The following is a 15,370-nucleotide window of genomic DNA, read 5'->3' on the forward strand; positions in this document are numbered from 1 at the left end:
CAAATTTCTGCTAAAGACCTGCTTCTGCCCTGGCATTTATGGAAAAGTTAATGGCTTGCAAAGATAATTTTAAGAAGCATTTTTTGGAAAAAAATAATAAAATCTGACTGTTTAACTTAACAAGCATCATATTATCATATTGATAATCAGTATCATATTGATATTAATTACTTGCTATATCCTATCTTATTAATCTTTCTTCTTGCAGGTTAACATCGGAAATTTCCTCTGTTAAAAAACATTCGGCACATAAGAGCTACCAGAAATAATTTATTTCAAAACTAAAATTATTGATCTAGTACTCTGGAAAGGAGGATAGTAGACATAACGGTAAGTTTATCAATACACACTCTTTCCATTTGCAAGCAAAAGTTGAGAGAAAGAGCAGAGCCCATTACATTCCAGCCCATCTCCATTTCATTTTCACATCTCTAGTTCTACAGACAACATGGTAATCTGTCCTGATAAATTTTTCTTCCATCTTTTCTCTGCAAGTTATTACAGTGGTGATACACATAGTATTCATTAATGAATACAGTTAATTAAGCATTCCATAGCTTATCTTGTCCTTTGTAAGAAATGTGCTTCACAACTATTTCTTCAACAGTTTCCTCATCTAGATGGAAATACTGGTCTTTGAATTTCATAGCAACAGATGTCACAGATTTATGATATCTCCAGCCCAGTTTTTAGGCTTTTTGCACTCCAAAATACACTGTGGGAGGGCCTGTTTGTATTGCAGTAAATAAACTTTAAATAATTTATCTGTAAGAAAGCAGAACTCTGCCAAAAGTGAAGAAATAGCACAAGTCCAGAAAGTTAAGGATTAAAAAGTAACCAACCGTATAAATTGTCCGGGTAATAAGGGAAGAATTGACTTCATGCCAGTTTTGATGGTTAGCTTCCCGTTTATCCATATAATAACCAAGGATTGGGGAACCTCCACTGTACTTCGGTGCTTTCCAGCCAAGGGTCATTGAATGACCATCACAGTTCAGAAGCGTAATACCATGAGGATATGATGGGCAAGCTATAAGGAAATAAGCATCCTGAGAGTTAGGACAGTCTAAAACACTGCAGTGTAGTTGTAAAGTTGCTAACAAACATTAATTTTGTCTCCAGGCATAAATGTGGAAGCTCCTGTATGAAACATCTGCCTAATGTGCTGTCCTCTCAGGAGACAGTAAGAAGGAACTAGTGAAGACCTTTGGTACTGGAAATGGTAATGCCAGCAAAAGCGTCTCCAGACCAGATTTTATGCTGGAAGATTGAAATGGCTCAGAAGACATCTTCCTGCTAAGAAGCAAATAAACTAATCAAATTTTGGAATACATTAAGAATTAATCAATAAAAAATGCCTATGAGTTTAAATGAAGTGAAGTCATATGACTGTCTATGGCCTTCATGTTTTTTCCCTCCTATCCCCGTATTACAAGCCTACTATAGACTAAGAGTTCTATCTGCCTTTTAAGGAATAGAAAATATTTAGGCTTTCATTGGCTTAACCTATCTTAGACAGAAAAGACATTTTTTTCTTGAGTCTACTCCTACCTGTAGCAGAAGCATAAATTCCATGTAGGCAGCTTCCTATGAAGAGAAGTTATTCCTGAGCTGGTTTTTAGACCTATTGAACTCGCAAACACCCTTTCTAGCAAACGCCATTTTGTATTTGCCATCTGTGTATGACAGTTTGCCAGAAGACATGCCTTTCTTGCCCTGTTGTGCTACAGTCAGTACAACCTAAGGTCCTGCACTTAAAGCTCATCTGATCTTTTCAGTTAAATTGCCAGTATAACTTGAGACAATGTGACTTTCCTCATAAAGAATATAAAGGGTATGTTAATAAAGACCTTAACACAGACCCTGGTCCTGTAGCTGTACTAGGGATCAGCATGAGAACAGATAGTAATCAGCAGAAATAATCTTTTTGTTCTTCTTTTTTCAAATGTGGTGACTCTCAGAGGCCATACAACATGGCCTTTGCAATTATTAGCACTTCTTTGCAACTAAGAAGGAACACAGCAAAGTCCATAAACGTCCTTAAAACAATACTGCAGAAAGATTCTTTCCATGCAAATGTAAGTCACTTATAAATAGTTGTGCTAAATTCCTGTTAAGGCTACTGAAACAGATTAAAGCCATTCACATCCCATAAGTGTTTATAAGATCCATGTGCTTTGTGTTTGGTGACATACCCCATGCAACTCTCATTTTCAAAACACACAGTGACAAATCAAAAGGTGTGAATGCATTTATGACTGAGTGACAGACATAAAAGTGTTTGTGTCCCACCTACCCATATGAGACACACTTCGTCCTAAAAAAAATTGAAGAGTAGGTTTGTCAGTAACATCTCAATCGGAGTTATTAAGGCACTCTCTAAGAGCTCTTCTGAATTATAAAACTTTTAGAGGTATTTCTGACAAGGATGCTTGTTGGTTATCTTCTCTAAGATATGGAGGCTATTCAGAGGGTGTGTTGTTCCACGTTAAGTTATTCAGTAAGAAACTGAAACTGCAGAAATGAAAATTGGACAATAGAAGCCCAGATCTGTGTTCTAAGTATTTTTCAGCCTTTCCCTCAGAACATATCATTCCCACTGAAGGTAGAATAGTGGATTGTTCATACACTGAAATTTTGTTTGCAGGGTACAAGTGCAGGTAGACTGTTCTCTGATCTAGAGCAGCCCAATGCAATTTTCTGTTTGGTCCAGCCACACAGTAATAAAGTCTCCTAAAACTCTTCCAAATGGAGCAAATTCCATACTAAATTGATTTTCACCACTCCAAGTCACCCAGAATCTACTGTCTTAATCAAGTTTATTTCTTACAGCTGAGGAGCCAAAGGCAGCCTGAGCATTAGAGTGAATCTGACCCAATACTTCTAATAGACTTTATGAATAGCTTTTTTTTTTTTTTACATCATCTTTTCTTTGTGGAACAGTTACATGCCAGAGCATAAACTTCACTGAGGAGATGTGCTCCAAGGCTGCAAAATAAGACCAAAGGTGCTGGTTGCTGAAAATAGGTCACTCATCAAAGAAACATGAGACTGAGTTGCATAGAATCATACTTACTGAGGGCTGCCTGTACTTTTATAGCCTCTGACTCCTGTGAGTTTTCACTGAATCCTACAGCATTCACAGCTTTCACACGGAAGATGTACTGTTCACCAGTTTCTAAACCATGAACAACAAACCTGGGTTAAAAACAAAAAAAGAAATGCATCGCATATTAACATGGTTCTGATAAGATATAGTCTGCTATAACATGAGATCTTGGCAACAATAAGCTCGACTTCATGAATGCTTCACAAAGGAAATTTTTTCCAGCAGGAAAACTGTAATACAATTATATGAGTTAGTGCAATATAATTGGATGGGGCACTGGAACAAAATTCATAGAACTCATATTAAATGGATAGTGCTGATCTACTGGGTAGCATCATGTAAACTATAGTACATTTCATCTGAACTTTGGCTTGACAAACTCCAATCTATTCTTTTTTCACTTTCTTTTCATATCAACTACCCAAAATAGCTTTCAGTTATATTCTGAGGTTCTGGGCGATTACTGTCACATTGGAATAGTCAGAACTATCCTATTGTAGGATGTGTTTACCTATGAATAAATTAAATGTTTTTTCTTATTTTTATGCTGTCCCAATCCCTTTGGCCAAGGACTTTTCTGCTTCTCATGCTGCCCTGCCAGCGAGGGGACTGAGGGTGCACAAGGAGCTTGGAGGGGAAACAGCCAGGACTGCTGGCCAAGGCTTACCAAAGGGATGTCTCACACCATGTAGCATCATGGTGAGCAATAAAAGCTGGGAGTGTTGGCCAGAGAGGCTACCATTGCTTTGGGACAGGCTGGACATTGGTCAGCAGGTGCTGAGCAACTGCATTATTCATCACTTGCTTTGCACGTTCTATTATTATTATTATCATCATCATTATAATTTCTCTTCCTTTTCTGTCCCATTAAACTTTATGTATCCCAACCCACGAGCTTTTATTTTTTTTTTCCTCATGATTCTCTCCCCCATCCCACACAGGGGGGGAAGATGCTTAGCTGTCTGCTGGGTTAAACCACAGCAGTCCCCTCTCCTTCTCTCATGCTTTCTCAAGTGCATCAGGTTTGTTCACCCCAGGGGGAAGTCTGCCCAGCAATCTGAAAAGTCTAGCTCCAAGAAACTGCAGACTATTTTTCATCACATTCATTCAACATCCACCTCCCATCATAACACCATTGCTTAACACATAAACTGGATTAAAATTAACTACAGTTTTCAAACCTCCCCAAAATACAGAAGTATTGTCAATACCTGTTATATTTAATAGGTTTATGGTTACTAGGTTCCCAGTGATTTGATCCCACCACAGAATAGTCAATATAGTAGCCATACAAATCCTCTTCATGTTTTGGTTTATCCCATTGAACTACAACTGATGTTTTGGTATTCCTTGTGGCTACTACCCGACCAGGTGCAGATGGGACAACTAAGAAAAAGAGAAAGACATGTACTGTTATGGAACACATCAAAATAAAAATAAGTTAAGTATATACAATGCTGTATACTGTTACTATGCTTAACCACTTTAACTATGATTTATCCTACCATGTCAACATTTCTACATTAATTATATTCTAGTGTATTTGTTTTGCTAAGTCACTTGTCTGGATACTTCTGTATGAGTGCTTATAAATGTATTTATTTTCCATTTGTTTACTTACAGTAAACTTAGTCTAAGCTGCTAGGCTTCCTACAAGTCTGATTTTATACAGATTTTTTTGAAGCATGAATTATAAGGGAACATATTTTCAAATATCAGTGTGGATAAAGGCATACAGGTATGAAAATGCTCTCTAAATATTCTTTCTCAAATATGAAGTTTATACATAGTTCCTGTAGCACTACTGCATCAGTAAAAAATGCACTTAAACTGTAAAGGTACAAATATCATGAGAGTTAGGAAATACCACCTGTCAGCCAACTAATGATGATGGCAATTCAGAAAAGGCCAACTTTTCAGGACAACTTTAAGTGTATGTTTGAATGCTAAGTGGTTAGCTAAAGTTAGCAAGATGGATTTCACAGAAGCATTGGAATGTTGGTTAGAAGGGATCTTAGGGGGTCATCTAGCCCACCCTGTCACCAGGTGAAACTATCACCAGCACTAAGCCAGATAAGTCATGGCTTTGTCTGAGTCTCACAAACTTACGACAATGGAGATTTCACAGCTTTCCTGCATAACCTGTTCCAGCACTGCGCTATTGCACCTTTTTCACCAGGAAAGTACTTTCAAACCTTAATCTTCTAAACTACAGTTTATGGCTGTTGCCTTGTATTTCATCATCTGGCACTGCTGAGATCAGTGTGGTACCACCATCTTTTTAAGTGACCACTCTAAACAAACCCAGCTACCTTGACCTCTCTGCAGGTCACAACCTCTGGGACCTTGGCCATCTTGGTTGCTATCCATTGGAACTCTTAGTTTTTAAGTCCCAAAAGAATACTTACATAATATTATAATGTATAAATACACAGTACAGCAGTAAGGCTGTAATATCAAGTGGGAAGTGGGTTCAGCTTGAGATAAAGGTACCTACGTTTAGGAGTTTATGTGTGTCTACAAGCACATGTTCTTAAGCAGGCATTATAGTCAAAGTTCTAGGGCTTAATTCAGTTACTTAAATTCATTTACTACCATTTTAGAGCATCTGAGCCTTCTTCATGGAGTTGGCAATATGACTCAGGAGATACTGAACACCTGCACCCTTCTGAAATGGCAGACTGAAACCATTTCAAAAGATGTCTGCTTGGGCAATTAAACTGAGCCTCAGATCAGTGGTTGGCAGAGCACTTGAAAGGATTCATCTCACCCTGATGTAAATACCCCATAGCTGGTCAGCCAATTTATCCTCCAGGCTCCACTCACCACAGTGAAACGAGAGACATCCCAAGCACCTGAAGATGCCTACATGGAGATACTTAAATCCGGATGTCAATCTCAAATCACATCCACTTTTACCACTCAAGTCAATTGTCTAGTACTAAGTGTCATTTTGGATGGCCTAGCATAACCTTTCTGCCCTCTATTTTCTTCTCAAAAGAGAGAGCCACCCATAACTCATGTGTTATGTTTGGCAGCCCCATGAAGTTGTCTCAGCTACCCTCAGGAATGTCAAATGGCACTGTGTGCCAGCTACTAAATGAAGCCATGTGTGTCTGATGCATTTTAGCTCAGGTGGTTAACTCCATCTCTGAAAGTACTCCTACAGTTTCTCTTTAAAATACAACCTTCTCTTTCTGCTTTCAAGTATGACTACTATTTATTCAAAATGTTTTTTTGTGTTAACCCCTAAGAGATAGTCTATTTTCTGTACTAAGTTAAATAAATACAGTATTTTTCTTCCCTACCTTGGGGAACGTTGAACAGTTTAAATAATTTATACGCAATAATGAAACATCAAATCAAGAATACATAAAAGCAAAACATAATTTTGTTTCATTTTGCATAGTTACAGATCAAAAGCTAAAGGCAATGTGCTACATTTTTTTTTTAATTATGATAAATATTAAGAAGTTTACATCTAGCAATATTTAGTGCACTATGGGTATATCAGATACTGTATTCATTTCTTACATTTCTAGCAAGTGCACTAAGACATGCTCTGAAGATGATAGATGTCAATATGTGGGGCTGTTGTCTGTGACCTTTGCTAAATTGCAAAAGTACACCAAATATTTGAGATACACATTGAATAATCATTCCCTACATTTTCATTTGCATACTTGAATGTGGCCCTGAAATAAACACTTCATTTTCATTTAGAATTTTACCACTGAATATGAAGATGTATCTTCCCCCATCACTGAAATCTACTCATCTGCATGCCACAGGAATTCTGCACCAACAGTAACTTTCAACTTAGAATACTAAGGAAGAAAGGAAAGGCTACCTTAACTAGCTAAAAGTGTGGGGAATTAGGTACTATATAATTACCTGAGCCAGACAATACAATTACGTAAGTTAGCAATTAACACATATTATCGTATTTTTTGACATGTCATATTAGTAGAGCACTCTAAGGAATGACTAACTAAAATTAATTTAACTTTTTAACAATTACTGATCTTAGAATGGAGACTTATGATCATTATGAAAATTTTTGAATGTTTCTAAAATTTAACATCTTGGTATTTTTGAAATTCAAAATGAATTTGATTACTATTATTGTAATTATACTAATCTAATTATAATGAGAGTTGTCTATTTACATTTTGTACAATATCAATTGTATTTAATATTAATGCCTTATGATTAATGCCTTACCAACAGTATCTTGTGGTTGAATAGGTTCTGTGATTTCAGATGGATCACTGATGCCATGCTTGTTTGCTGACACAACTCGAAAGACATATGGTTTTCCTTCTGCAAGGTCAAACACTGCATAGCGAGGAGATTTTACAGCAACCTGTGCATTGACTCTTTGCCAGCTTCCACTGCCAACCATGGACTACAGAAGAAAAAAAAAAAAAAAAAAAAAAAGCTGAAAATCACTTCTGGGAACTGTCAAAAAGTGAACATATTGCTATATTGCATACTGTCATGAATTTACTCATGAGCTAAAGGAGAAGGATCATTCTCAAATGCCTCACTTTAGCATATGCAAATTTTCATAGCTCATGCATTCAAATTCTCTACAATAAAGGTCTGAGGGCTTCACTGTCTCCCTGTTTGCCTAGACTTTGGTATATGTATTCTTGTACATATAGCTAACCTTCAGCTAGGACCATGACTGTTACCCATGACTGGTTCCAAGAGTTACTCTCATGTCCTGCAAAATTTACTTGAACACTCAAAGATTCAGTATAAAGCAAGTCCTAATCCAGATTTAGCAAAAAGGTAGGGAGGGGCATGTTACATGTACTTTACTCACTGACATATCTTTATGTACTCTGTTATGTAAAATTGTGTCTCTAAAGCATTCATCAAATGAAATAATTACTTTTGAATATTCTCTGTTGTACTGCTTTTGGTATAGTAGCTGAGCTAATTAGCATCATAACTGTACATAGAAGAGAGCCAGCAAATCAGCACTCTGGGAAAATTATGTTGTCCATTAGATCCCCTGGATAATCTGTTGGCCCAAAACAAAAATTAGTCATGGTGTATTTCAGAGATTTTAGTAAAACTCAAGTGCCCACTAAATAGCTTAAATAAAATTACCTTCTGACACAGAAAGGTGCATAAAAATTAAATTTTCATAAGTTTTGGAACAGAGAGTCCATGAACAAAGTCTGATAGACTGTAAACTTCTTACAGAAGGAGCAATGTTTCATGGCACCTGTGAAACTACCCTGTATATAATGAGGCCTACTATAGATAAATAATGAAAAGGTAAACAGCTGGAGCCCATATATCAAGATCTTTTCCATAGATACTGAACTCACCTACTGTTCTCAATAGCAAAAAGGAAATGTAACTTTCATTTTCTTCATTAAACAGAAGATGGAATATATGAAAACATCATTTTGCCATATATTTTACTTTCTAGTATAAAAAACATTAATTTTTGCATTTCAGTTTCACAGAGACATGAATCAATATCACATTTTACTCTGTAGTTTGATTTGATTTATCTGTTAAAGAATGCTTTAAAGTAACATTGCTATTCAGCTTGGAGAACTCAGTTTCAATTTATGTTTCTTGAGGCCTTTAAAAACTTTTTTTGTTCCTCAACACTGAGACTTCTTTATTTGAAATATATTAATTAGAAATCATGATTTCCTAAATTAGCAAATGACTGTGAAAAGCAAAAAATAATAAAAAAAAAAATAAAAAAAAATAAAACAACCCCAAAAAAAATCACCTATGAACTGATCGGGCTATTCATATATATAAGCTATTTATATGTCAAAGGATTTTAGAGTCAGGTATTAATTAGTATAATGAAATAATAAAGGTATTTTCAGGCCACATTTCATCCAACAGTAGTCTTCTAACACAGGATCCCTGAATCATTACAGAAAGTTCCAGTTTCTGTTTCATCTCCGTAGGAAAGTGTAGGTAACTAGCTCAGATGTACAATTCTAAATTATAGGCAGATAAAGTTAGAATAAATTTTGTACTTGCTGTCAGATTGTGATTGAAAGCATGCTCCTGATGAAGGGCATGTTACTTTTATTGTCTTTTTTTTTTTTTTTTTTTTTTTTCTCTAGAGTCAGTGACCAAAACTTCCCTTTTGGTTGATGTATAAATACAAGACAAAGAGCTGGTTCAAAATGCTTAATTTAGTTGGCATGAAATTTATAGATAAGAGCAGATGTATACAAGTAGGAATAAATACAAAGAAACAATGATATGATATTGTGTGGCATAGAGAGAAAATAAGATACTTATTTAAATGGAATAATTTCTTACCATTAGTTTTCCTGAATATGAAAGACAGAGTGGGAGAAATCATAAATGTGCCTAGTGGAAAATCTAACTGGTGAGTGGACTTCACTTTACCCTTAATATTTCAACACCCAGCAGGTAATGGATGCTGAATACAGTAGAGATATGATATGAGGGGTTTTGGAATTGGGGATTTTGATGTGACTGAGAAGAAAAAGGCAAGATGGTGAGCTGCAAAAAGTGGGGTGATGTGCACAAAATGGTTAGCTAAGAAATGAACTTCAAAGGAATGTGTTGAACAGTTGTGAGAAGAAAAAAAAAAGTGTAGTAAGGATCTGCTGACACAATATTCAACATGGAAACTGAATGTGTGGCAGTTTTATGGACGGTTTCACTGTCCATGGATCATTAAGAGAGGGCATATGCTAGATTCATCATTCATAAAAACTAAGTATAGCTTGGCATGTAAGAGTTTTAGAGGTCAGGTATGAGGCCCATTTTACTTACTGAAGTGATGGGCAAACTTTGGAGCAAGGCGGAAAGATTACGACCTCTGGCTGCAATTCAACATATTTAATTTACGCACCTGGCACAGGGACAGATTTATCTAAATCTTAGTAGCCTAGATGGGAGAAGAACAAGCCTCTCCTACTGTCATCATCCAAGTTCCCTATCAAGTCTAGGGGATGAAGAAGGCTGCCAGGAAGACTACCGGGGAGCAGTGAACCTGAGACAGACATCTGCCTCTCTACTAGCCTTTTAGGGAATAAACTGGAAATATCAGGTTATAGCACAGGGTGCAGTAAGCCTGCAAAAAGAACACTGAGAATCAAGCTATGAGTCACTGCTTATTCCTTGCTCTACTGCAGGACTACCATAACATTCCTTGTAATACAGGTAAACAGCAAACTGGAAGTCTTGCCTGTAGGGATGTGAAATCAAAGACTTTTTATTTATTTATTTATTTATTTATTTATTTATTTATTTATTTTCCATTAAACTGCTACCTTACACACATAGTTTGCTCTCATTTTAGCCAGCAGCAAGCAAATTGCACAGGGGTATCCTTTTCCCTGGACCTTGAATTTCAATATTCATTAAATCATGTAATATGACATTTGATTGTCCATGCCTATCTAACATCTCATTACCAGATCCTGTGAGACCTCAGAAAGTGTTAGTTTTATTGCTCATTCTGCAGTTCTAAAAATGAGTTGAATATAATTGCATGTGGCAATGAAACCCCTCATAGCTAAATGCCTTTGTGCAGTACAATGTACCTTCTCAATGAAGTACGTCAATGGCTCCCTGCCACGGGGAACAGGTGGATCCCAGCTGAGTACAACATATGTTTTGCTGATTTCTGAAGCATGTACATTGGTGGGAGGGCCTGGAATCTGAATATCGCCTGGAAGAGTAATAAATGTAGCGAGTGTTAAACAGCAGATTAACCTCAGGGTCAGCTTTTACGCTACAGCCCACTCTGCAGCACAGTGCTCAGCTAGGACATCATCCATGCAGTCCACTTGCTCACTTCAGCTCCATTTTGAGGAATGAAGTATCAGCATTAAAAGTTAGTTATTTACTTTTTCAGTTAAAGTTAAATATGCCCCTGAAAAGCTGTGCATTTGTCACACATTTTTTCCTTTGATCACGTTTGAATTACTTTTATCTGCTGGGTAGAAAGCCTTGGAAAAAAACTCTCCACTATATGCAAATAAGATATATTTTTTGATCAAAGACAGAATTCCAATGTGGCATTACAAAAACTTAGGCTAGAAGATACCTGCAAGGGAAGTACAGTAAGGAGAAGAACAGCAGAAAAGGAAACAGAACCTATTAACAACATAATGTGATGTGATTATATGATAATATAATGTAGACAGCTAGCACAGTCTAAAGCACTTCTAAAAAACATGGATAGGAGGCAGGCAAATGTCACCAGCCCTTTGGTGACTCCACCAATTGGAGTGGCCTAATCAACCTCCCCCCACTCCTTACTTGCCCTACAGTGCTACCAACAAGGTGAGGCAGGACCTGCATGCCAGTCTGGAGGCAGTCAGCACGGCTGTTCATATCCACAGTCACCCACAGAAGCATGAGAAGGATCCAGTTTCCCTACCAGTGGGATTACAATGGTGTAAAGCAGCACTACATAGGAATGGCTCGGGACAGTGAGAAACAGCTTCAGGTAGAGCTACACAGCTCTGAAGAAGCTTATTCTTGGTAATAGTTCAGAAATAGCAATTCAGCAAATACCTTCAATTTTTTGTTTGTTTGTTTGTTTACAATGGAGAAAGCAAAAAGTTTCATTCTTTTAAGGCAAATTTTGTCACTTCCTCATGTTAATAGGGAGCTTATGTCCTCTAAATGGTCAGAATTTGACATCAAAAAAGACAAAAAGGATTCTACAAATAATCTCTAAATGATGGAAGCAATGTTTTAACATTTTATAAACATCTCATTATTGAAAAACTTGAAGCGAACATAGTTTCTAATGATATGACATGATAGTACAGCCCACTTGCTCAGAATGAAATGTCACCTGGCACTAAAAAGGAAATACATTTCTGATCTATGAGATCACTTTTTCAAAAGTGGTATCCAATCTTGTGGATGAAAATAATGATCTATACAAGCAATAGTATGTGGAGATTCATATTCTTCTATTAAATATGAATAAATAAAACATGAATCCCAATGTCACTATTTATACTCACACCAGATTGGCTGTTTAACCTCCTGATCATTCTCAGGCAATCCTGAGAAGAGGAATATACCCTTTGAAGCCAGACAAGTTAGACAAACTTGTTCTGAGCCTATGTTGTGATTCTGATACTATAACATCCCTAACAGTTAATTAGGATACCATAATCAAAATGGAGAAATTTCATCTGTCCCACCCATGCACTGGAGAAACTATTTAACAACTAATTCACCATTCAATTGCACCTGTTCTCCGGTGGATTTTCCTATATAATGTTATTATTGGAGTTACAGCTTTATAAGCTTACTTTGTTGAAGACAGTATAAATACATATTTTGTTAATATACTATGCCATTATAGTTAACATTTTTGACAGGTTAAGTGAAAAGAAAATCATTATGCAACCCAAAAAAAAAAAAATCATCACATATAGAAACAAAGATGGAAGATATTCGGGCTTTACTCAAAATTTGGAAATGATCTTTCCAGTTCTTCTGAGGAAAAACAATGTTTAATCTATAGCCTTAACAACCTCTCTATTCAGGGAGAGAGATATTAATTAAAGAATTGGGATAGATTTGCATAAGGTGTTTTTGTGTTGTTTTGTTTTGTTGTGGTGTGGTGTGTGTGTGTGAGAGAGAGAGAGAGAAAGCAGAAACAACTTGCTCAGATCACCAAATTCAGTGTAAAGAAAAACTATATTTAGCTCCCAGAAGGCTAGTTGAAAAGAAAATTTGGGTGATCAGATATGTTCAGCTGTTCAAACTGAGCCTAGCACTGGCCAAAGCTAAAAGGTGAGGAGACTGTCAGAACATAATGAAACTAATATGGTACTGTCTATCCTTTCAGACCTTTATCTTCCACTTGTGTTCTCTCAGGCTTGCAAGCCAAAATATCTGACTATATATGTTACTATAAAGAGCTTACTCAGTAGGAGGATGTCTTTTAAAGCTATGTTTCTAAATAAATTGCTGAAATCCTGGGATACAAGCAAATGGACTGAAATAATAGAAATACAACATACCTTCAAGGTCATCTTTACTGATTACAATCTTTCTACCTTCATCCACATGAATAGCTGTTAAGCAAAGCATTCAGTTAGTTTCTTGAACCAGATTACTATATTTACAATTTTTTTTCAAATTACTGTTCATCATCTATCAAAAACCCTGTATGCCTCTATTTCCATAAAACTGCTTTAAATCTTTCCACAGATGCAATCAGCTCAGAGTCATACATTGCTTCTTTAACTTCCATAGGAAAACCAAACAAGACAGTACTATTTAAAGATGTGCTAAAAAGTAAGGATCACAGCCACAATAGATTTATTCAATTGTCTGGCAGATCGGCAAACAATTGTATATTGTATATTGACTTTTGCCATAGGCATTGGCCATAAAGCCAATGGAAACAGCATATTCAGCTCAGGTTTTACAAGTAACATTGGGGCAGTCTTCATAATGTGTTTAATTCCCTTATGTATAAAAGCAACACACAAAACAGAAAGTGCACAAGTATACAGTATATGGAATAAAAGTACTCCCCAGAGCAAGACAGCTTACTGCACTCATGGAGGAGCTCTCACAAGGCTCCTTTGCAGACTGCAGTGGCCTTTAGCACAAGACCTCAGAAGGAGTTTGTTTATTAGATTGACTTTTTCCATCTGCCAGAAAAGTTACAATACCAGATACCCCCAACCTGTAGCAGGGGAGCTTTGTGCCACTAATGGCACTTAACTGAGGAGAAAGAAAATAAATAAATAAATAAATAAATAAATAAATAAATAAATATGCAGATAATGCAGATAAGTGCAACCATCTGTAGGATGGTGATTTTTTTTTCTAAGATAGACATTTCAATTACTTTTTCGAATGTTTCTGCCAGCAAACATAGAAGTTTATGGGGCCTTAGTGCCTGTCTCACATTGCAAATGTTACAAGCTTCCAGGGCATACTGAAAGCTTGAAAACATTGTTCCTTGTAGTAATTTATATTGTTTGTATTTAAAGCTAAGTAAAAACAGCTATAACTGAGATGGAATCTCCAGGTCCTGAAAGATTGTCCATGAGGACCTTGCCATTCCAGCTATACACCCTCCACCCCACCCCGCACCCTCCCATTGAAATTAGTGAGATATTCATTGAAAGGAAGAAATAAGCACTGCTGCTTAGGTTAACTAAGCAAATAGAATCTGAAAAAAATGTAAGATCACGTATTCATCATCTGTTCCAGCCTCACAGAACCTACTTTGTGTTCTTTCCAGGTCAACAGGGTCAAGAGCTGCAACCGGTTCAGAGACTCGAGAAGGCCTGCTAATGCCAGCGTTGTTCACTGCTCTCACACGGAATATGTAGGACCGTCCCTCGTAAAGACCAGTCACAGGGTACTTGCAGATTTTTACAGGAGCATCGTTGCACTGGACCCAGTTTTCCAAGCCTACTTCACATCTTGGAGTAGCAGAAGACAGCTTTTATCAGTGTCATCCCACAATAAAAATACGCCATCCTACATATTCTGTGATGAGTCAGCATCACAGAAACCACCCTCATTAAGTTGAAGGACTAAACTATGTCACTCATCAATGAAACACTCTTTATACACTCTTTCCTCTGATCAGACAACCAATTCTCACCTTGTTCATATTTATTCATAATACAGTTGCAAAGGTTATTTTTCATGCATGTTTTTTTTTTTGTCCTTGTCAACTCTCTCTGCCTTCCTTCCACTTAGTTCTCCAACTTGTCATATGACAAAAGTTATTCACTTTTATTTTTAATATGCATCTCTCCAGAAGATGCTGAAATTGGAGCTTTCATCTATTTTTTTCCATCTCTTTCATGTCATATTTTTAAGGAAGCATCATGCCTTTTCCTCTGACAATGGTTCGACCACCGAGTCATCATGAAGCACAATGATGTCCTCATACTGACTCCTTTGTGTGTACACATATGTTTTGTCTCCTATTACTGTAAACTTTCATGGAGAAGACTGCCTTTTGCCCTAACAGTACTGGGAAAAATAGGGTTGTGATCAAAGGCTACTTGGTGCTGCAGCAATCCAAGTAAAATGTCAAAAGAACAGCTGGCTAGATTATATACAAAATAGGTGAAATTCTCCTGTGATCTATGCACTGCACAAATTGGATATAACTGGTAGAGTCCCTAGGGCTTAAGTTAATTTCCTCATGCTGACTGCTATTCATAAACCAACATTTTCCAGCAATTCCCAGACAGTTGTCTCTGAACTAGACCAAATTACGGGGTA

At 36.8% G+C, this 15,370-nt stretch overlaps 1 protein-coding gene across 2 annotated transcripts in view; it reads right to left on the reverse strand.

The window, feature by feature from the left end:
- MYOM2 (myomesin 2) overlaps window positions 1–15,370 on the reverse strand; it is a 77,883-nt gene that overhangs the window by 32,686 nt on the left and 29,827 nt on the right. The window contains exons 13-20 of one of the 2 annotated variants that reach the window (XM_082756843.1): window positions 14,354–14,553; window positions 13,132–13,185; window positions 10,681–10,808; window positions 7,334–7,517; window positions 4,321–4,495; window positions 3,077–3,198; window positions 2,297–2,317; window positions 843–1,030 (exon numbers count right to left, since the gene is read on the reverse strand). In XM_082756843.1, coding sequence (XP_082612969.1) covers window positions 843–1,030; window positions 2,297–2,317; window positions 3,077–3,198; window positions 4,321–4,495; window positions 7,334–7,517; window positions 10,681–10,808; window positions 13,132–13,185; window positions 14,354–14,553 — 1,072 coding nt within the window. The remainder of the gene's footprint in view (window positions 1–842; window positions 1,031–2,296; window positions 2,318–3,076; window positions 3,199–4,320; window positions 4,496–7,333; window positions 7,518–10,680; window positions 10,809–13,131; window positions 13,186–14,353; window positions 14,554–15,370) is intronic. The other variant, XM_082756844.1, reaches the window with a different exon arrangement.

This window comes from Aythya marila, assembly GCF_965140915.1.
Source record: "Aythya marila genome assembly, chromosome: 3".
NCBI lineage: Eukaryota > Metazoa > Chordata > Aves > Anseriformes > Anatidae > Aythya > Aythya marila.